Raw genomic sequence first — 22,149 nt, forward strand, 5'->3', positions numbered from 1 at the left:
CCTGTCCCAGTGTCCTATGTCTGTCTGTCTGTCTGTTTGTGGTGGCTGTCATTCCCAGAGGCCACTGTCTCAAATGTCCTTTCCCTATTCCCCCACCAAACCCCCAGTCACCCCCCCGTCCCCCCCCACCCCCCCGCCCCCCCCGTTCTTCGCCAGTTTCACCGCCTGCTGGAACTCAAGATACCAGGCTTGTGTAATCTGGCAGCCATGGAGGAAGTCATGGTTTTGGGGTTCTGGCATGTCTAACCATGGGTAGTGCTGCCTGGAGGGAAAGAAAACAAGTGATACCACCGCTTAATCCATTAGGTCCGGAAACGCATCTGTGTCATTTTTTAGATTTCTTTGGGCTATTCAAAAATAGCAGATATACAAGCTCATAGTGTGGCACCGAGTGCTGCGCTATGAGCTTGTAGATCTGCTATTTGTTTTTAAATCGTGATCTGTGCTTCTGGGGGGTCCCTGGAACAACATATTTTGAGATGGGGGTCCGCGGCCAAATACATATCATTTTGGGGGTCCTTGACATGGAAAAGTTGGAGCACCACTGATATAGCAACATACTGTTAGGGGCGGCAGTGGCTCAGGGTAGAGCGGCTGGATGGAAACCGTGAGGTTCCCAGTTGGATCCCGGACTCCCCCAGATTTAGTATCGAAGTGTCCTTGAGCAACACACTGAACCCCTAATTGCTCCCGATGAGCAGGTTGGTGCCTTGCATGGTTTCCTCCTCCATCGGTGTATGAATGTGTGAATGTAATGCACAATCTATGTATAGCGCTTTGGATAAAAGCGCTATATAAATGCACCATTTACTTACTGTTAGGATTTAGAAAACATTTTTAAATATGTATTTTGCACAAACTTATTATTTTTTTCAGCAGATATACAAGCTCATAGCTGCGCTATGAGCTTGTATATCTGCATTTTTTTTTGAATAGCCAAATAAATCTTAAAATAACTCAGATGCGTTGCCCGGTCTTAATGGATTAACAGCCATCGTTACACTGATTAGCGCCTCCACTGAGCCCAGTGTGAGGAGTTCAAGCATATCGGTTGATGCGTAACCTAGCTTGTGAGGGGAAGTGCGCCTTGCCACAGGCGTGCTGGGCAAAGACGTGACCTACTGCGCTGTCTTTGATCGCAAGTGTCCTGGCTGTGCTTGAGTGGGTGTGTTTGTGTGTGTGTGTGTGTGTGTGTGTGTGTGTGTGTGTGTGTGTGTGTGTGTGTGTGTGTGTGTGTACATTTCGTTGCTGTTGGGCGGAAAACCTCTGACTTTTTTAGTTTTTTCGTAAATTAGCGCCCTACTTGATCATACTACAGCGTCACACGAAAGCATCAAAAGTAGCAGATCCACAAGCTCAAAACACGGCGCGAAGTGACACGTTTTGAGCTTTTGAATTTGAATCCTGAAAAGAATAACAAATAAGGACATATGAGGTTTTCAATGCGACAATATGCATGTTTGGGATTGTGTAAGAAGAACTAAACGTGTGACATCTTCATGTCGGTCGTCAGATTAAAATCACATCACAATAAAATCATCATGTGAATAAAAGATCAACATCGTCACAATACAAAAATGTAAGGATTAAAATGAACACCAAATTGTATTAGCTATTGGCAGTTAATGTTATGCAATACCCAACTAATTGCCTGTACAAGGATGGAGGATGCATAACTTGTTATCTCAACACAACACGTCTGCGTAATGTAATTTGTACATGTTTTATTTCATGGAATTTATACTCTATATACCTTAATAACATTCTACATTCTACAGTGGAAATTCTCCTGTGGTGGTCTACACATCATTGGTTCTCAACATGGGGTCCGGGAACCCCCCTTCTAGGGGATCCTCAGCTAAATGATTGATAGGAACCAAATGGATCTCCTCCGGGTCTGTGACTCTTGAGAGTGCTGCTCCTAATTGTTAGGATGGGTAAATGCAGAGGACAGATTTCACGTTTGTGTACAGTTAGAAAAGTGCAGAAATGTGCAGATACCCTGTATACACTTTACTTATACTGTACAGTATGTTGGTTTGTTTATGGTTGAGTGAGAAAATACTGTTGCACGTTAAGCTAATCATCTGGGCACCCCCCAAAACAATTTTGGGACCCCGACCCCCAGTTCGGGAACCACTGACGTAGAACATTTTGTTTTGGGCTGTTTGCTGTGGTTTAACCATTCCCGCTCACGAGACCGTTCCGTAACTGATGCACAAGCTCTCTGCGTATGGTAACAGAGTGCTTGACGAGCTGTCTGGATTTGGAACGTGGCGTCATGCTGATACTCTACAGAGGTGTCTCCGCGGTGGCCAGAGTACGAGAGTGAAACGTGAACTGGCCTACTGCGACGGTGGCTTCCCCCTAACCCATGTTTTATGACCTCTAAAAATACGTGGTGGTTGTCTAAAAAGAGGCTGGCTCTTCTTGACAGCCGCGTCAGGTGAATAAGCACCGCTGATGGCCCATGGCCCGGACAGAACTGCCTCGCTCCAGTTCTTTCCAATTACATCTTAACCTTTTTGGCTTGTTGTGATGGACCTGGCAGAGTTTGGTTCCGCTGTGTGATAATAACACTGATGGATTTTTCACATGTTAATAGCATGCAAAGCAACGGCGGCTTCTTTGGACGGGGAGTTTGATTACATAGTGATTCTACAGCTTGGTCAGTGGCAGTGCTGCACCAGACCATACCTGTAAACACAGCTATTTATCTCAGTCTTCCAACTTATCTTAACGTTCTCCAGTAGCGCTCCAGTAATTCAATTTAACGGCTCCTTATTTGTTTGAGCCTTTGCACCACATTGTGGGCCAGCTACAGTATGCAGCTGCATGGCCTAGCTCTTCACGGCCAGTGGGCTATACCAGCAATGTGTCTCTGCCAGGCTTGGACCTCCGCCAAGAGGCCTAATTATATCACCCGTTTGATGTCTTGACAGCTTTTTCAAATTGAAGGTTGGGGGGCTGCCTTTTTCACTTTCCTTATGTCATGCACCTTTTAGGGAGACGTTTCATCTGAAAATGCAGCCGGACCATGTCAGGGCCGATATTTATTCCCAGCAGTGTTCTTCATTTACATAAAACCTAGCTAATCAGCTTTCACAACAACAATGAGGTAACGTCTCGCCGAGGTCTTTCAGGAAAGCACGATTAAAACCTGTGCCAATCCTATAAGAGGCAGTCAATCAATTAAGCATTTGGGATGGGTCGAAGTTTATGGAGAGCATCTTGGCAAGGGGTTTATTAGGTTGTATTTGTTTTGTCCTGAAAATTGCCCTCTTTTTCATGGACATGGATCTGAGTAGCCTCAATCAAAAACTAAAGCTGAACAAGAGGCTGTGAAGGCAAAAAGCCTTTTGAGCACATCCTCAAACATCATTGTCATTTCCGCTTGCTTTGATTGTTACAGTAGCTCAATTGTTTGAATAACTATTTACTATGTATACAGTATCTAGTCTAGTCTTCCCCTATGAAATGGGTCTAAGCTGCCAGGCATGCTCATGCCTGGTTAATAGAGTTGCTCACCACGGGACAGTCTCATTTGAGCTCTCTGTTTTAGCGACATGGCGCGGGGACTCTCCAGATCCTTTAAAGTGTGGCCGATTGGGGAGGGGCAGGACTTGGAAGTCGGCGAGGGGCTTCTGGACATATTTATTTTTCTCCTGTGAGCCTTTTGACCAAGCGCTCCTCGTCAATCTTCCGCTGTCAAAGAGGGCCAGAGGTGGGACCTCTCTTCTCTCTCTCTCTCACAGGGGGCCCCTGTGTGCCTGGGGGCCCCCGGGGTCAGGCCCTGGATGCTCCTTCGGCAACTGTTGTGAAGTTTGCACTGTACGGGGAGGGAGAGGCGGGTCGGCAGGTTGTGGGGGGGCAGTCATCCCGACCTCCCGTGCTCATGGGAACGCTGGCACCTCTGGCTCCAAGCCCACACAAAGCCCATTCGGACCACCACCACCTCTGCTGGGGTGGGGGGGGGGCGCCAAGTCAGTGAGGTAACGGTCATTGAAGATGAAAATATGTTTGGGGGGGGTGCAGGGGTGGATGCTGTCCTTCCTTTCCCCACAAGTACCCCACTAACCACCAACCTCTACCTCGCACCACTCTCCTCTCATCCCTCCTCACCTCCAACCCTCACTTTCCCTCCGGGGGATTTAATCGGCCGGTGATTCTTGACCCCTCAGATCATTGACAGCTGAAGGGCACATTTCAACCAGCACACAAATCTGTACATGGGACACACTGACACTGGCGTGTAGGGGGGGCGGGGGTCAGGGGCAGACGGAGACAACAGCAATGGAAGACAGAGAGAGAGAGAGAGAGAGAGAGAGAGAGAGAGAGAGAGAGAAAGAGAATGACCTCATCAAACCATCAGACCAAACTTTTACATGTGTTCCCCTCTCTGACACGCGTGTGTTTCTGATCTCTAGCCATTCTTCTGGGGAGGGGAAATGTTTCCTGTTTGAGCAGACCCGACGGGTTCAAGCAGGAGTCGGGGGGGTCGGGTTGCTCGACCGTCGTCTGGTTCCGTTGAAGCAGATTCCTCCACATCTCCATCAAACGGCAGCGCTGTTTTGGCACGGCCCTGAAGAGTGACCCTGGTGGTCGCCGGCGTCTGGGGGCCTGGGGGAGACTCCAGTCCAACGTGCCCTCTGAGCCACTTCTGTGTTGTGTATTCTATGTTCTGTGCGCCCCCCCCCCCCCCCTGTCTGGCATAAGCAATGGAGAACACGCTCCGTAATAACGAAAAAAGACAACATTGTGCGCTCATTCCGACCACCTCATTCAAGTCGAGACAGGAAATGAAATGAAAGTAAAACCCTTGAATTTCTTTATGATGTGCGTTTTTTTGCTCGAGAAAGCACGAGCCTGAAGGTGATAAAATTGGGAGCCTCAACTTTTCCCCCCCTGAGCCCAACTTCTGCACGCTTTGCCAAATGATACTTGACAGTGCAGACGAAAATACTTTGTTTGTTTATCCTCTCTCTTCTTTACATGTGCTTCTCCCTGGTAAGCTATGCCTTTTTATGGCATGCCGAAGCACACCTGGAGATTGTGCTTGTGACTGGCAGTTTCTCATGCACCGGTGTGTGTGTGTGTGTGTGTGTGTGTGTGTGTGTGTGTGTGTGTGTGTGTGTGTGTGTGTGTGTGTGTGTGTGTGTGTGTGTGTGTGTGTGTGTGTGTGTGTGTGTGTGTGTGTGTGTGTGTGTGTGTGTGTGTGTGTGTGTGTGTGTGTGTCTGCGTGCGTGCGTGTGTGTGTATGTTTTTTTTTTTTCTTTCCTATGGGAGCGCCTTGATTGAGCCGAGTCGGACTCTGCTGTGCTGAACAGCAGAACAGCTCTCTGCTGACAAGAGCAGTATGCAACCTTGCGCTGGTGCTCTTCCACCTGAAATCTGATACAGTTGATGGGGAAAGGGAGAGAGAGAGAGAGAGAGACACGGAGAGACAAACAGGGTCTCTGCCCTGCCTTGTCCAGACTGGTCCCCGTCCTGCTAATAAAAGAGATCTCTTTTTAGTTCTGGATACTGATCTCTCCACACAAGCTTTAAAGATCTCATTCACGGTTCACACTGCATTTGCCCCTTAATGTCTCACAGCAGGCCCCCAGTTCCAGGCTGTGATTCATGGACTGACAGGTCTGCCTGTGGCTGCCATGAGGGCCCAATCAGACAGGGTACCCCCCCTCCCCCTCCCCCCCACCTAACCAACACACACACACACACACACACACACACACACACACACACACACACACACACACACACACACACACACACACACACACACACACACACACACACACACTGAGTGCAGACACAAACACGTCACGCCGGCAGTCAGATGTGTGTGTGCGTGCACACACACACGTACACAAGCTGTCAAATGCACACAAGCGCCAACGCAGAGTAACAGACCTTTTCCCACTCTCGCTGTCTCGTTCTCTCCTACAGACTTTGCACATAATCAAGACACAACCCTTCCTGAATGCTCCCACAACTTGTTTAATCTTTTCAATGTATACCTTTGGTGAAACTGCTCATTCCCTTTTACAATAGAAGTCTGGGAAAGTATTCGAAATGCTTTTTTAAGAGAGTGCATGCCCTGCTCCACTGAGCGGGCCACTCCACGTGAGCCGACAGTGATCCGGAGAGGGTTGAGTGGGCCATCGGCATATAGACAGGACACTGAAGAGAAGTCTCTGACCAGGTTCAATGCCAGCCTTAATCCATTAAGACCGCATCTGTGTCATTTTAAGATTTCTTTGGCTATTAAAAAAATAGCAGATATAAAAGCTCATAACGCGGCACCGAGTGCAGCGCTATGAGCTTGTAGAACTGCTATTTTATTTTTCAAATCTTGATTTTTTTTTTGGCAAATCTTTGAATGCATATGTTTTAAAGCGAACATTTTTAACTCCGATCTGTGGTTCTGGGCGTCCCTGGAACAACATATTTTGAGATGGGGGTCCACGGCCAAATACATATCATTTTGGGGGTCCTTGACATGGAAATGTTGGAGCACCACTGGCATAACAACATACTGTTAAGGTTTAGAAAACATTTTTAGATATGTATTGTTCACGGACCCCATCTCAAAATGTTTTGTTCCAGGGACCTCCCAGAAGCAAAGATTTGAATTTAAAAAGTTTGCTTTAAAAAAATATATATATATAAAAAAATGTGCACACATTTTGTAGATTTAAAAAAAATAGCAGATCTATATATCTGCTATTTTTGCTATTTTTGCATAGCCCAAAAAATGAGACAGATCATCGGCTTGTGGCCAACGGGGGCTTGAGACTGAATCTGACTGATCACAATCTATACTGTAGATGGTGTACTGGGTCTGTTTTTCAGTGAGGATGTGTGTTGGTTGTGTTACGAAGATGTTGATAAAGGAACACGGTATCTTCTCTCGCCCTGGAACAACTGTCATGTACTGTACATAGTCTGAGGAAAAGCAAAGGGTAACCCCCCTCCCCACCCCCCCTTATAGAATTTGTAAGCAAGTAGAAATGTGCCTGATTGAGAACTTGCGACTTTGTATTTGATGTTTTCTGTATCAGAGCTGTGTTGTTGGACGTTGGATTGTTTTGTGTTTAAATGTTATTATCACATGTCTACTGTACACTATGTTACTCCACTATTAAAGGAGCATGTTGTGTGTTTTCGTTTCAGTGTTTCCGGGCACTGTGCTGTAAAGGACCTCCGCCGCCAAGACCAGAGTATGACGTGGTATGCATCGGCATGACAGGTGCTGGAAAGACCAGCCTGCTGTCACGCCTTTGCAGCGAGGGCAGTGAGGGCATCTTTCCTACCACAGGTGAGACGAGGGCGGGCAGTGTGCAAACCATGGGACACCCAGTGGTGTCCTCCTGGAAGTGAACATATACAAGCTCATAGATATACAAGCTCATAGCTCATATTTAGCTCGATCTATGAGCTTGTAGATCTGCCATTTTTGGAAAAAAAAACATGAAAATGTGTGCAAGTCTTTGAATATATATATATATATATATATATACATACATACATTTTTAACTCGAAACTTTGCTTCTGGGGGTCCCTGGATCAAAATATTTGGAGATGGGGGGTGGGGGGTTGGGGGTGTGTGTGTGGAGGGGGGTGTCCGCGGTCCGTGGACAAATACATAACATTTTGGGGGTCCTTGGCGTGAAAAAAGTTTGAGAACCACTGATTTTATAGCAACATAATTTTCTTTTTTAACTGTCAGGATTTAGAAGATCAGAATCCCCAGAAGCAAAGATTTGAGTCAAAAATGTTCGCTTTAAAAAACATATATATTCAAAGATTTGCGTTGTGGCTTAGCTGTGCGTCGCAGCGCAGCACATTGTGAGCTTGTTGATCTACTATTTTCTGCTAAAGCTTTCCCCACAATACGGATGCTTGGGTTTAAGTGGTTAAGTTAATACTGTTAGCAGTGCAGCGTGCAGGTATTGGAGCATGGGAGTGTTGGAAAATCACAGCCACATACCTATGTGTTCCAGAGTCCCCTGATATCGACAACAGCACAGCTAAGCCGTTTCTCTCTAACCCACACTCTTCTACGAAACACCCACCAAGCTACTTAAAGGAGTAGTTCACCCAAAGATTTCTTATTTTCTATCAATTACACAGCCCATGAAGCCTTGAATTCATGGAGATGAATACGTTTTTGTCACATTTGATGACCGAGTCATCGGTCAGACCCAATTGGGTCTCCTACTGAGTCTCCTACCGGAGAGTAATTGATAGAAAATAAGTCATTTTTTGGGTGGACTACCCCTTTAAGTGTGTCAGAAGCTTCAGGGTTGTACATCTCTCACCTGCAAAAGAAAACAACCCGCTTCCTGTATACATAGCATAAAACCCTCAAGGAGATGGCCATCAATCTTCACTCCATCCACGATTACTGTAGGCTTTGCAGGAATCCCACTGTGGGTTTTTTCGTCATTGGCCACTTTAACCGTTTGTGGCTAAATATAAAGAAACCCCCAGCTGTACTAGACTAAGTGTACACTTCACAGAAGGGAGGAGTGACCACCTGTGTCCAACTCAAAAGGACATCAATAGAAGAAAATACTGACTGTTATTTACTTTTGTGTAGAGTTGTGTACACAGTAAAATCCTCAGTGTTAAATCCGGGAGTGTAATGGGTCCATTTGGTTACATTTGTACACTACTGGAGTTACACGTCAACACAAGGGATCGTGTCAGCGACCTTCTCTCAAATGGGTTTGGATATTTAGCGGTCTCTGTCTGCCAACAGCTGCACAGCGGAGGACATTATTTATAAGCAAGGGAGTTCCTGAGGTTCTCTCCACCTCTTACCTTTAGCTTCTATGAATTTTGAGTTCAGGAACGTGCCAACAAACCAGAGCGGGGCTTTTTGTGGTTTCGATCAGGCGGTCTGGACTGGCTTACGTGCTCTTCCAGGACCTGTCCCTTATGTATGAACACTCGCAGGCAGATAAATCCCATTAGCACTATTTGAAGGACGTTTTTATTCTCATTTTATTCTGTTTAGTTGGTTTTGTGCATTGCCAGCCCTGAGAAACCACTGTAACCAACCGCATAATACATAGTAGCACTTTAGTCACGAGTGCTGTCTTCCACCAACCTCAACACAGAAGAAGAAGAGAAAAAAAAGAAAGGAAAAAAAATATGGTTCTGTTTAGTTAACCCCGACACCAGAACAAGTTCCTTTGTTTTCTTTTCATTTACCACATACACTGTCAGCTCTGTGGGTGATTCTTAGCTGGTGGTTTGGAAAAGGTACGTCAAATATTCTGACAAAAGGGATTTGTGAAATCCAGTCCCTTTGTTGCTGTTGAGGACATGAGTCTATATCACCCAAAATGCCTTGTCGGTGCTGTCAGTTCCCCCTGGATATTGTACTAACAATAAGATTATCATTATACAATGGTTTTCACAGTGACATCTAAAATAAAATTGCATTTACAATCTTTTTCTGTTCTTATTTTCTTTTCTTAGGTTTCAGCATTAAAGCAGTGCCATTTCCAAATGCCATCTTGAACGTAAAGGAACTTGGAGGTAAGGTACTTGCCACCTCATCAGCGTTCATTCACGCTAATGCTTCAGCGCCACACTTAGCATTTGCCACATTATCTTTCTTTGTTTATTTTGAGGAAAAAAATTGCAGTACTTTAGAAAAAACTATTTATTTTGAAAACTTAGCGGGGACAATGGACAGTGTGCCCCAACTGTCCCCCAATTAGCTACAAAGCTAAATGTCTCATATTGATATTATATTTTATTTATTGGCTACATTTCTAAATGAGTAGTTGAGTAGTGAAAATATATCCTTCATTTAAGAAGCAATAATACGTGTTATGAATGAATTACTCTCAGCCTGAACTTGGAAATCCAAAGAATAACAATAAAGATATCCATGATGCACATTACATTATGGCGTGACCTGTTGTCAGGCTATCAGTCCTATATGTTCTAGTTTTTGTTCGAATTCTCTATTACAGTTACACAAGTTACACAAAATACAGATCAACCCTGACAAAATATTTGAGGTTGGTGCATCAAATGACAGCAAAACCAACGCTGTTTTTAAAGTTATGCTTTTCCCCCCTTTTTTTGGGGCTTTTCTGCCTTTATTGATATTATGTAAGTGAAGATGGACAGGGAGGAGGGAGAGAGAGACAGGGAGAGACACACAGCAACGGTCGTCGGGAACGGGACTCGAACCCGTGACGTGCTGTCAGGCTATACTATAGCCTAGGTGCCCGGACCGCTAGGCCAGCGATCCGGGCCACCAACGCTGTTTTTGATGAGACTGCACACTGGTCAGGATATGAGTTTCCTATGTAGTCACAACAAGCTCTTGTTAATTGGTTAAATATTTATAAAAACCACAGACAGACAAACAAAGCCTCACAAACATTTTTTGTAGTTTTTGTTTTATAGCCTATCTACAAGCTTGTCACATCGTGATGTCTTGTGAGCTTGTAGATCAGCTATTTCTGCTACTTTTGCACAACAGTGTCACATAGCAAAGTATAAAATAGGGTAATGATTTATGAAAAAAAAAAAAAAGATGATACAAGATTTCCGCCCCGACAGTGACGATATGAGGAACACATCATTGGGAATGATTCCTGGAAATGAGCAACACTCGAGGAAGCTGTTTGAGTTTTAACAAGCAGCGATTGGAGATCTCAAGGAGCAGATAAACAGAGCAAAGGCAATGAGGGGTGTCCACAGTGAGGAAGGGAGAAAAGAGATAAATTACCCCCCACCGACCCCTCACCTCCTTACAACGCCACAATTTATGATTTTGTTGAGACTCAAAGTAATTTATGTTGTTTTGTCCACACCAGGCATGTGACAGGTGCAGTGCATGTTTTGTAAAGCAGGCCAACCTAGCCTCCCCGAAACATGAACACACACACACACACACACACACACACACACACACACACACACACACACACACACACACACACACACACACACACACACACACACACACACACACACACACACACACACACACACACACACACACACACACACACACACAGAGAGAGAGAGAGGCGGTTGGAGACCACCAACGAGGGAGCTACCAAATTTGGACAGAGCTCGTTGGGAGGTTCACAAAAGAGGGTTTCCTGGACTAGGTCAAAGCCCGTCTGGTGGGATATTATTGTGGTTGGAAAAACACTGGTCCCACGCTTGACGCACTTGATTTAGTGGAGGTGGGCTGCCACCCCAGCAAAAAGATGATGAAATCAGTTCTCCCCGTCTCTCTCTCTAACCCCCACCTCCCTATTCACACCCTCTCTTACTCCCCCTTCTCCCTTTCTTGTAAATACACACAGCCAAGGAATTTGAGCGATTTATGGTGCCATCCGTTATGGATAGACGGGCGACGGTAAAAACAAGCAGATATTTCCACGCTTCTACTGACCGCTGCTGGGTCGTGCTTGAGGCGAAATGTGCTTTTTGACGCTTGGCCCCTTTGTTTGGCTCAGTGGAAGTGTGCTGTCCCTGAGCACCAAAGTGTTTATGAGTTTCATCTTGAGGTGGGAGGGATGGGTCGTATACTCTTGCTCAATGTCCCCCTCGTCGGGATTCACAGTCAAGTTGATATTTCTTCTTTTTCTTCTTCTTCATCTGCGGGATCCCAGTCGGGCCATTTCAGTTGTCTTGGCACTCGCCCTGTAGCCTCTCCGCCTGTCCCCGCCAAAAACTGGACGTTGTTTTCCTCACGCCACGTCAAGTGTCGTCCAGTCCGCTAAGTATGTGGGTCAAGTTCACTGCAGTGCACCCTTAGAGCGAGCCATCAAATCTGTCTCTAAACCAGTGGCGGCTGGTGGATTGGTGCTACACCAAAAATTAAGCCAATAACATGTTATCACACAAGTTTATTTTGATAGGCCCTGCCCTAGGCTTTATTATTTATTTATTCATTTGTGAAAGACAGATATAACTAATGGCATGAGCAAAAATTATGATTAAGTATTACACCTTTTTGTACTTGAAGGCTAGGCTGTAGCCTATTATATTATCCATATTCACTGCAATGATAACAACAGCAAAAAGTTGTTTCGTGTTATAAGTTAGGCCATTTTATATTTACAATCTACAAGCATTTTGGTATGAAAACCAGCATTCTTAATCCTGCATCATACAAACCAAACACTGTGTGTAAATCGGTTAAGAACTCAGCGAGTTGTGGTGCTTTTCATGCCTCAATAAGCTCATTTTATACAGTACACGACGGTATGGCGCGTCGAAAATCGGTGATCTACAAACCCACAACATGTCGCATCCGTGACGCGTTGTGGGCTTGTAGATCAACGATACCCTAGTGCGTCGAAGCATAACTTGGCATGGTACGGTGCACGCCGGGAAAAAAATCATCATTACACCACTGCCGAGGACTGAGGGTTTGAGCGAAAATCAAGTGGAATGCAGCCTTATTCTTCCACTGTGTAGTTCTAACAGTCTACTGTATACTGTCTTCCTCCTGACCTCTTTCTTGCGAACACGCTTGATTTATTTTATGTGTTGCGATACTGCACTGGTGACGCACAGACTTCCATATTCCTGGCCTCTCAATCTTTGTACCTTACAATACCTTAGTGGCTTGTTTCCTTCAATGAACCTTGACTTAAGTCTGAGTTGTACTTAGCGGTGTGCTGGTGTCGCGCACTGAAAATAGACAATCTACGATCTCACAACACAGCATGCTATGACATGTAGTTCTACTCCTTTCTGTGCGTGACTCCTTCGCGCAACAAGTTGTTTGTTGTTGTTGTCCAAACACTTTTTATGCAACGGTTTGACTTTGATGTTAATGTTTGGGGTGCCACTTAGGCCATTGCCAAACACGATTTAGCCCAGTTTGGACAAAACCGCTTTTTTAAAAAGCCAACCATACAAAGGATTTACCCGAACAAATAGTAGTAAAAACGAACCTTAAAACCAGAGAGAGAGAGAGAGAGAGAGGACTTTTAAACATATGCTGAGCTAGCCTGTGGGTGATTATTAGGAATCTGTTTCTCTTTGTACTTTTGTTATTGGTGGCAAATGTATTAAGCTTTTTGATTTCTATTCTGCAAGTTGTCTCATTGTTTTTCTTGTTTCTTCTCTCTTCTTGTTCTCTGTTTTACTTTCCATCCTATTCCGTTCCGTTCCGTTTGTTAGTCATTTTTTATTAGCAATAACAACTTGAGAATGACCATCTTGTTTTCAAAGGGGTCCTCAACGACAATACCCACATATTTTATGTAAACTCACAAGTCAGACTCTAACTGCTTCGCTCAGCTAAAGAGTGAGGACAATCTCCCAGCTTTCCTTGTGAAAATTGTGTGGAATAATTTAGAGTTAAACAAAAAACCTGCATTGCAGAACCAATTTAGTGTAGCTCTTCATATTGGGATGGTGACATGATTGGTTTCCAAAGCGTACACACTGTAGCTTTGTTAGAGGTTGTTCTTGCCACTGTTCTAGCAACCACCTTGCTTTTATAAGTCCCCAGATGGTCGGTAGTTGGAGATCTCCGATCGTCTATGTTTTGGGTGATTCATCCTCCATTCATCCTACTTAACCACATAATATAGGCGAAGATTTGGGGGAAATAATGTGAACATTTTGGCAAGTTGTCTCATTGTTTTTCTTGTCGGTCTCTCTTCTTCTCTGTTTTACATTCCATCCTATTCCGTTCCGTTCCGTTTGTTTGTAATTTTTCATTAGCAATAACAAGTTGAGAATTACCTCTTCTTCTTCTCTGTTTTACATTCCATGCTATTACAATCCGTTCCGTTTGGTTGTAATCTTTTATTAGCAATAACAACTTGAGAATTACCATCTTGCTTTCAAAGGGGTACTCAACGACAATGCCACAACAACAACACTTTTACACAAAACATTTAACAAAAAACGAAAAGACAATCGAATGATACAAATGTGAGAAAAACAAAACAAAGCGAAACAACAAAAAACAATAACAACAACAAATAAAATAATTAATACTCCAAGCAGAGCACACAATTGGATGATTCATCCATAGATTGTAGAAAATGATCAATGTCAATGTCTTTAATCTCTCTCACCATCTCTCATTGCTGTCCTTTCTCACTGATTTTGGAACCCATCATCCAGCCCTCAGACACATGGTTATCCGATAAGAGTTGTGTTTGCTGTCATTGTTGGTGTGCTGAACCATTTTAACACCAGCTGGGTATAAATAGTCCATTTTAAAGTAGGCCGGTTTATCTTGTGCTCTCATGTAGCCACTCACCGCCAAGGTGCAAGGCTGGTACAGGGGGGCATTGTCACCATCATGTCAGGCTGATCCCACACTATCACACTCATGCAGCAGTTAGAGGTCAAACTGAAAATCTGCTCCGAGATTGAAATACATTTCCGGCTAGAAGTGTTCATTGGCATTCGTAGACTGTTGATCTGAGGTAATGAGCTGTTCACTTTCGTTGCAGCTCTCTATCTCTTTGCTGGTTCTGTGATTACATTAATTTCCTTGAGGTTTTAGTACACATTAAGATGAAATGTGTCTTTTCCACTCTGATATTCCAACATGAACTCTAGTACACTTGTCCCATATCAAGGGTAGACTTGAGCAAGCTGTGCGTTGGCTGACATTGACACAACATTGCGTCCGGCTATCTCCCAGCTGCGTGCAGTGACAGAGTCTGGCGAGTATTTCCGACCCAGCTGGTGCCAGGTATGGGATTAGGTGGGAAGGGCATCACCAGCGACACAGGGAGGCATCCGTTAATGGCGTCTGAGCGTGTGTGTGTGTGTGTGTGTGTGTGTGTGTGTGTGTGTGTGTGTGTGTGTGTGTGTGTGTGTGTGTGTGTGTGTGTGTGTGTGTGTGTGTGTGTGTGTGTGTGTGTGTGTGTGTGTGTGTGTGTGTGTGTGTGTGTGTGTGTGTGTGTGTGTGTGTGTGTGTGTGTGTATGTGTTTGCGTGTGCTCACGCCTGGGCAGTGACGTCGAGTCTAGACGGACCATCTCAGCGCGCGCGTGCATGACACTCGATGACAGCTGATGAAGTAGTGGTCATAATAAGAGGCACTCATCGCCGCTGTGTTTGAGTGCTCTGGCGGTGGTAAAGACTTGTCGAGGCATTCTATTTGAAGGAGCCTGGCAGATATTTGCGCCTGTAATGTACTTCTCTTGAAGTTTGCGATGTATATATCCATACCTACCATACCAATTAGTTTGCTTTAAATGAGAGGCAGTGGACATTTTGAAAAGGGAAAAATAAACTGTGTGTTTGCGTATGAACATGATTTTGAGTGTTGATGTAGTGTCACATGTGGGTTAAACTCGTTTGTGCCCGAGTGGGGCTGTGCTTGAATATACTGTACAATATATTTGGTTAAGCAGTGGGAATTTCAAAATGTGTTTGAACGAGAACATTATGTGCATATATTGAACTCTGTGGAGTCCATGTTGCCTTCCATCATTGGCTGTTCACACTCACACACTCACACTCGCGCGCGCGCGCACACACACACACACACACACACACACACACACACACACACACACACACACACACACACACACACACACACACACACACACACACACACACACACACACACACACACACACACACACACACACACACACACACACACACACACACACACACACACACACACACACAGCCCACCGGGGGAATTACAGTAAGAACATCACAGAACACTAACCAGTCCTCTGTGTGGCCACCATCGAGCAAAGTAAATATGTGAGCACATGTCCTCAGGACAAAACCACGACATTGTACTCAAAGCAACATGGTTCGTATTACTATCAAATGGGACCACAATGCGGCTTGCTTTGCCCAGCAGGGAGGCTGTTCCTCTGTGCAAAGGAAAAGGTCCACCCCAAATTGAAATCATTTGTAAATTGTCATTTGGGCTCAAAGCAGATGCTTCCAGACTGTTCTGATTTTGAGTTCTGAGGCCTTTTTGAAGAAACAGCTGTGGGACTTATGTACATTTGGGGCTTCATGCTAAGATATCACCCTATCAGTCTTGGTCTGTGCCCAGAGAAGGGTGCAGCGCAGATTCTGCAATGGACAGCCCATTGATAACCACTTGAACCCTAGCATCCTTATTCTAAGTACGTCATAATAGGCTAATATCCTGTGAAATTAGCGACACCTTGCGACTCGTTGCGAGCATGTAGATCGGCTATTTTCTGCAAAGAGATTCGGTATTGTGGTAGGTAAAAGAAAGGAGGGAACCAAGTATAGACCCCTGGGGAACCTGTCAATGAAGTATAGGGATTAAGTGGTTAAGTGGAATCTGGTTTAGCTGAAGTAACTCTGCAATGTAAGGCCCCAGTGTCAACATTACAGCTCTTTAATGCATTAATTAAGACCTGAGTCCGATTCTAAAAATGTCAGTTTTCTGAAAAAACGTATGTGTCAGTGGTTCTCAAACTTTTCCATGACAAGGACCCCCACAAATTATACTGTATGTATTTGGCCACCAACCCTCATCTCAAAATATTTTGTTCCAATTCTTGTCCCCAGAAGAAAAATTGGATTTAAAAGTGTTCGATTTAAAATATATGTATATTCAAAGATCTGCACACATTTTTGCTGATCTACAAGCTCATAGTGTGGCATGAAGTGATGCGCTATGAGCTTGTATATCTGCTATTTTTGATTAGCCAAAGTATGAAATGACACGGATGCATTCCCGGTTTTAATGGGTTAAAAAGGATAAAACACACACCTGTATTTGCGGGGTGGCTGATCAATGGTGCTGAATCAAACTTCAATAAGGAAAAGTTTCCACACACTCAAAGTTATGGTGCACAGAAATTAAGAAAAAAAGTTATGTTTGAGCAGTCCATGCTGCCTTCATCAGGGTTAAGACTGGGTTAAGAGTCTTACTGATGAAGGCAGCATGGACTGTTGAAATGTTGCTTTTGTCTCAATAATGTATCTAGGAATCGAAACCATCATCTCTGTAACGTGTATTCTTTATTGAAGAAACATGGACTTTTCTCAAGTGGGACAGAGTAGAGAAGAATTTAATCATGTGAATCTTGAGAACCACATGGGAGCAGCATGGCTTCATGTGGATCTCAGACTTAATGTGGCCAGCCTGCATGTCAGTCGTAGTCGTCTATGACATATCTATAATGTATGACTCCAAATTTGGGAAATGTCTGAGCCCCACTGACTTCCATTATTAAATGACATAAGTATTTATAAAAATATGAAACATGAGGCAACAGAAAATGATCAGCATCAAACATTTCATGCACACCATTGCAGTCGGCCAAGGACTCCACCCTACATCTTTCAAATCTGCCTCATGTTCACGCTATACCACCAGGGTCATTTACGTTCTGGCCTACAACCCCCCCCCCCCCGCCCACCATCAAATTAGGTCCAAATAATCATGTCGTGTGACAGTCATGTGTCAATGAGTGTCAAACAGGGTTTTGATATTCCATACCGTTTGCCTGTATTTGGCATCCAAAATTTGTGGGAGGGGCCTCTTCCTTACAAAAACATGCCATATACTGTATCATGAACACAATATTCATTCAAAGCCAAATTGTAATGGCATGTCAGGGCTTCTATAAAGCACACCACCACACACCACAGAGCTCCCCTTTGTGGTTATTGTCCTTGCCAGGCCGGATACATTTCGCCCCTGTCTGTCCGTCCATCCGTGTGTCTGTCTGTGAGTAGGTAACAGGCCGGATACCCACGGATATCCGATGGGCACCCGCGTTTGACGGGTGAAAACGGGAGAAAAATATACTTTTATTAGTTCACAGGGACCGAGACGGGCGGCACTGAACTAAACTCGGGTGGCTAACATTTTATTGTGAAAATCAGCACTGTTTCCGCCCAAACAATGTCACTTGTATAACTTAACACAGCACACCAGTCAGTTGTCTTAACTCACAAAAACATATTGAACATCCTGTTCAACCTTCAAATTGAAATCATATGACAACAATAAACAAACCTGACCACTGAATGTACCGCTGTTGTTGAAGGCTGCTATCTTGTGTTAAAAGCATTTTAACAGACTTTTAAATTGAGTGACTGTCTGTAGGCTATTTACTGCATGTAATCACGGGTAACGAGGCAGACAACAGGTCCATTATTTAACAGGCGGGCCGGTTTGGTTTGTATTTTTATATAATTACGGGTGACGGGGTCGGTCTAGGGATCTGATTATTGACGGGCGGGGCGGGTGCCAAAATTGTCAAAATTGGACCCGTGCAGGACTCTGGTAGGTAATCTCCGGCACCGCTGGACCGATTGGCGTGAAACTTTGCACACACATTCCCAGTAGGCCAAGGAAGAACCTCCACCCCACATTTTTCTAATTGGCCTCATCGTATAATTATAATTATTATATAATTCTTGAACCGTAGGTTGTACAGTACAATCATAGTTTGTGTTCTCTTCAAAACACATGTTCAGTAAATCAAAATTCAGTAAATCATGGACACTCCCAGTAGGCCAAGGTGCCGCTATCACGATGTAGCCTATAACTCTATGATTGACTTCCACAGTTTGCGGGGCCCTGGGAACACATCCCGACCTGGCCGAGACCTGTGTTACGAGGAGCACACCTTTCTAGTTTAATAAATGTTTTTATATATTCCTGGAACATGGAAACCGTGTTTTGCTAATTATGTGGAACGTAATTCCTGGGGATTGGTGCTTCGTGCAGGTCATGCCTCACATACAGTATAGGAACTGTTTACTTAGAAACAGACACGGCTGTGTGGTTTTCCACCACACTCTAGCTCCAGCTCGTTCTACAAAGAAGTAAGCCAGCTTTATTATGGGAGGGCTCCTTCACTCACCCACTTTCCTTCAGCTCAACTTCCCAGGGTTTGATTTGTTAAAAAATTAGAAAAAATAGGGGGGGGGGGGTCACTTAAGCCCTATATACTTGTTTATTTTGTAAATTAATGCCGTAATTCATCATACTAGAGACAAAAATAACAAAATAGCCGATCTACAAGATTGCGTCACGATGAGACACGTTGTGAGCTTGTAGATCGGCTATATATAAGCAACGTGATGCGACACACTGTGAGTTTATAGATCAGCTATTTTTGCTATTCACATAGTCACTGTCGGGTGGAAACGTATGTCCAAAACTGTTACTTTTGAGGAAATGGAAAAAATTACCTCTGTTCCAGTGGATCTAATGTAGTTAATTAATGTAGTTTAGTTACAAGCTCTTGTTAATACTTTTATGTCCAATAGTTTTGGACATACATGTCCACTATATAAATAGCAAAAATAGCTGATATATAAACTCACATGTGTGTCACATCACGTTGATCTACTATTTTCTCAGCATTTTCTTTTCTATTTTTGCCCAAAACAGGGACACCAGGGTTAATGTGGTTTAAATAAATTATTAAATTGTGATATTATCAAACATGAATATCAGACATTTCCCCAAAATGTCTGACCAGAAGCCAGGATAAAACCTATCCCCACCGGCGATAAAAATGAATGACCAGAGGGGGGATATCAAAAGTAGAGGCATGGATTTTCTCCCCCATCCCCCCCAGTAGATCGAACCCTGCTCCTTCCCATCATTGTATTGTAACTTCTCCATTTGTAGCAGAGGGTGGGGGGCTGTCTGTTTTTGGTTAGGAAGACTTCAAAGAGGATTGGTCTGACTGTAGTTCAACTTTCAAGAGCGGAACAAAAAGGCCCGATTAGCAACATGTTTGTATTTTGTTCAAGGTAAAATTTTGGAAAGAACCTCAAGCGCGGGAGGCAGACATACACGAGAACGCGTTGTTCGAGCCGACCGTGAATCTGAAACCGTACCGACGTCAGGGCCCAACAGCAAACATGACAGGCCTCAACAGTAGCCTAATGCACACCAAATGGAAATACAGTTCAGTTGATTCCAAAATATGCCAAGTCACTTTTTTGAAAACTACATCATCAAAGTCTGCTTGAATTCATTGCCAAATTTCGGAGACACCGGTCATCAAATGCAAGCGGAAGAGAATAACAGCTTATTGATATGACTGTCTGCTCTTCATGTCTGCTGTGTAATCTATTGCTTATGTTTTTTAACAGCCTTACCACCCAGGGTAGTTTATTAGCCCAAAGTCCCAATCTGGGGCAAAAGAGAAACTATGTCTGTATTTTGAACACAAGTGTATGAATGACCAGATGCCTGTTCTATTCTTCTCTTTCTTGTCTATCAATAGTTTAGCTATGGCCTCCATGGAATGTTCGATGTTTTGTTTTACAAGCCCACTCCTCTTTTTATGTCAAAAATGTTGTCCCTGGTTGTGGTTTAAGCTGTTTGCCATGTAGCTCTGTTTCAATTTTTTTGTGTGAATCATGTGGATTTCGTGATCCACATGGGAACGGCGTGGCTCCATTGTGGATCTCAGACTTGACTCCAATGTGGATCACAGACTTCATGTAGCTTCTGAAGATAAAGGTACAGTACAGTATACAGTACAGTATCTCACCAGGGTTACACCAAACTGTTCACATTAAATCAAAAGGGCCACAGTAACAGGGTGCAAAAAATGAGGATCAGAAAAGAATGTGTGTGTGTGTGTGTGTGTGTGTGTGTGTGTGTGTGTGTGTGTGTGTGTGTGTGTGTGTGTGTGTGTGTGTGTGTGTGTGTGTGTGTGTGTGTGTGTGTGTGTGTGTGTGTGTGTGTGTGTGTGTGTGTATGTATATATGTATATATGTGTGTGTATGTATATATATAGCGCAAGGCGGGGCTTTTCGAGACAGGGTTTTTTACACGAGGCTCGCGAGGAGGAGGAGGAGGAGGACAAGGAGGCGCGAGGCGGGGCTTTGATACGAGGCGGCGCGAGGAGGAAGCGCGAAGCGGGGCTTTGATACGAGGAGGCGCGAGGCGGGGCTTGGATGCGAGGCCGACCTGGCTTTTGTTGTTCCCCCCCACATAGCAACCAGGAAGCTACGCTAGGGGAAGGCTGAACACGCGTTCACACGCACACGCGATAATAGTTATTGTCCATGACGGAGGCGTGCCGACTCAGCAGAGCTTGAGGCCGAGGAGGCGCGAGTGCCCGCACCGACCGGCCGAAGGTCTGCTAGTCGAATCAGCGCCGTCCGAGTTGTGAACCGATAGGGGGAGAATATATCTTTTCATGGGTTACACAGTCTATGGTTACTATCCAGTGTCCACGACGACACACATGTGCGCGTGTGCATGTGTGCGCATGCACACACGCACACATGTGTGTCGTTGTGGACAGTGGATAGTTTTGCATTCATTCATTCACACGCTTGCATTCATTGCCCTCTAGTGTTGGTTATACAGAATTGCCTGGGTGGGTGGTAAAAACAAGCGCTCCTTTTCCAATTTCCCTGGAATGCCAATTTCCCTGTAACATATATATGTGTATGTATATATATGTATATATATAATGTGAATATATATTTATATAATATGTATATATATATATATATATATATATATATATATATATATATATATATATATATATATATATATATATATATATAATATATACAGTGAATCACTGAAAAGCATGCTATGCACTAGCCTGGTAAACCATCCCGGTTGTGGAATTCACATTTCCCATGGAAATGTGAATTCCACGACCGGGATGGTTTACCTAGCTATGCACAGCACATCTACATGTCCTATACATCCATGGTCTATATATTGTTCCTTGATTAATCACGTATGTGCTATACGTACTTCGTAATACTACGAATAGCAAAAATGACCGTTCTATAAGCTCACAACATGACGCATCGAATTTCAAAGAATTTGAAAAATGTTTAATAACTTTGAAATTCTTTGAACATTGGCTCTAAATAGGGACACCAAGGTTAATGTGGTTAGGTTCACAGCATGGGCCTCCACTACAGGAGCATAGATATGCTTTAACCACTTGAACCCTAACACCCCCCTGTTCTGGGGGGAACATTCGTCATAAATAGCCAATTTTCAAGCTCACATTGCGTTTGTAATGTGTTGTGAGCTTGTAGATCTGCTACTGTATGTCTGCCAAAGCGATTTGGTGTAGAAGGAAAAGGAGAGCAGAACAAGTATAGAGCCAACCCAGGTCAGTTTCACTAAGAATAGAGGGTTTAAGTGGTTAAGCTT

At 44.1% G+C, this 22,149-nt stretch overlaps 1 protein-coding gene across 1 annotated transcript in view; it reads left to right on the forward strand.

The window, feature by feature from the left end:
• The window catches only part of LOC311044619 (ADP-ribosylation factor-like protein 15), a 165,338-nt gene that overhangs the window by 63,059 nt on the left and 80,130 nt on the right, over nt 1–22,149 (forward strand). Inside the window, exons 2-3 of the mRNA XM_084056329.1 lie at nt 7,177–7,321; nt 9,493–9,552. Coding sequence (XP_083912455.1) covers nt 7,177–7,321; nt 9,493–9,552 — 205 coding nt within the window. The remainder of the gene's footprint in view (nt 1–7,176; nt 7,322–9,492; nt 9,553–22,149) is intronic.

This window comes from Gymnoscopelus microlampas (assembly GCF_963454915.1).
Source record: "Gymnoscopelus microlampas genome assembly, chromosome: 4".
Lineage (NCBI taxonomy): Eukaryota > Metazoa > Chordata > Actinopteri > Myctophiformes > Myctophidae > Gymnoscopelus > Gymnoscopelus microlampas.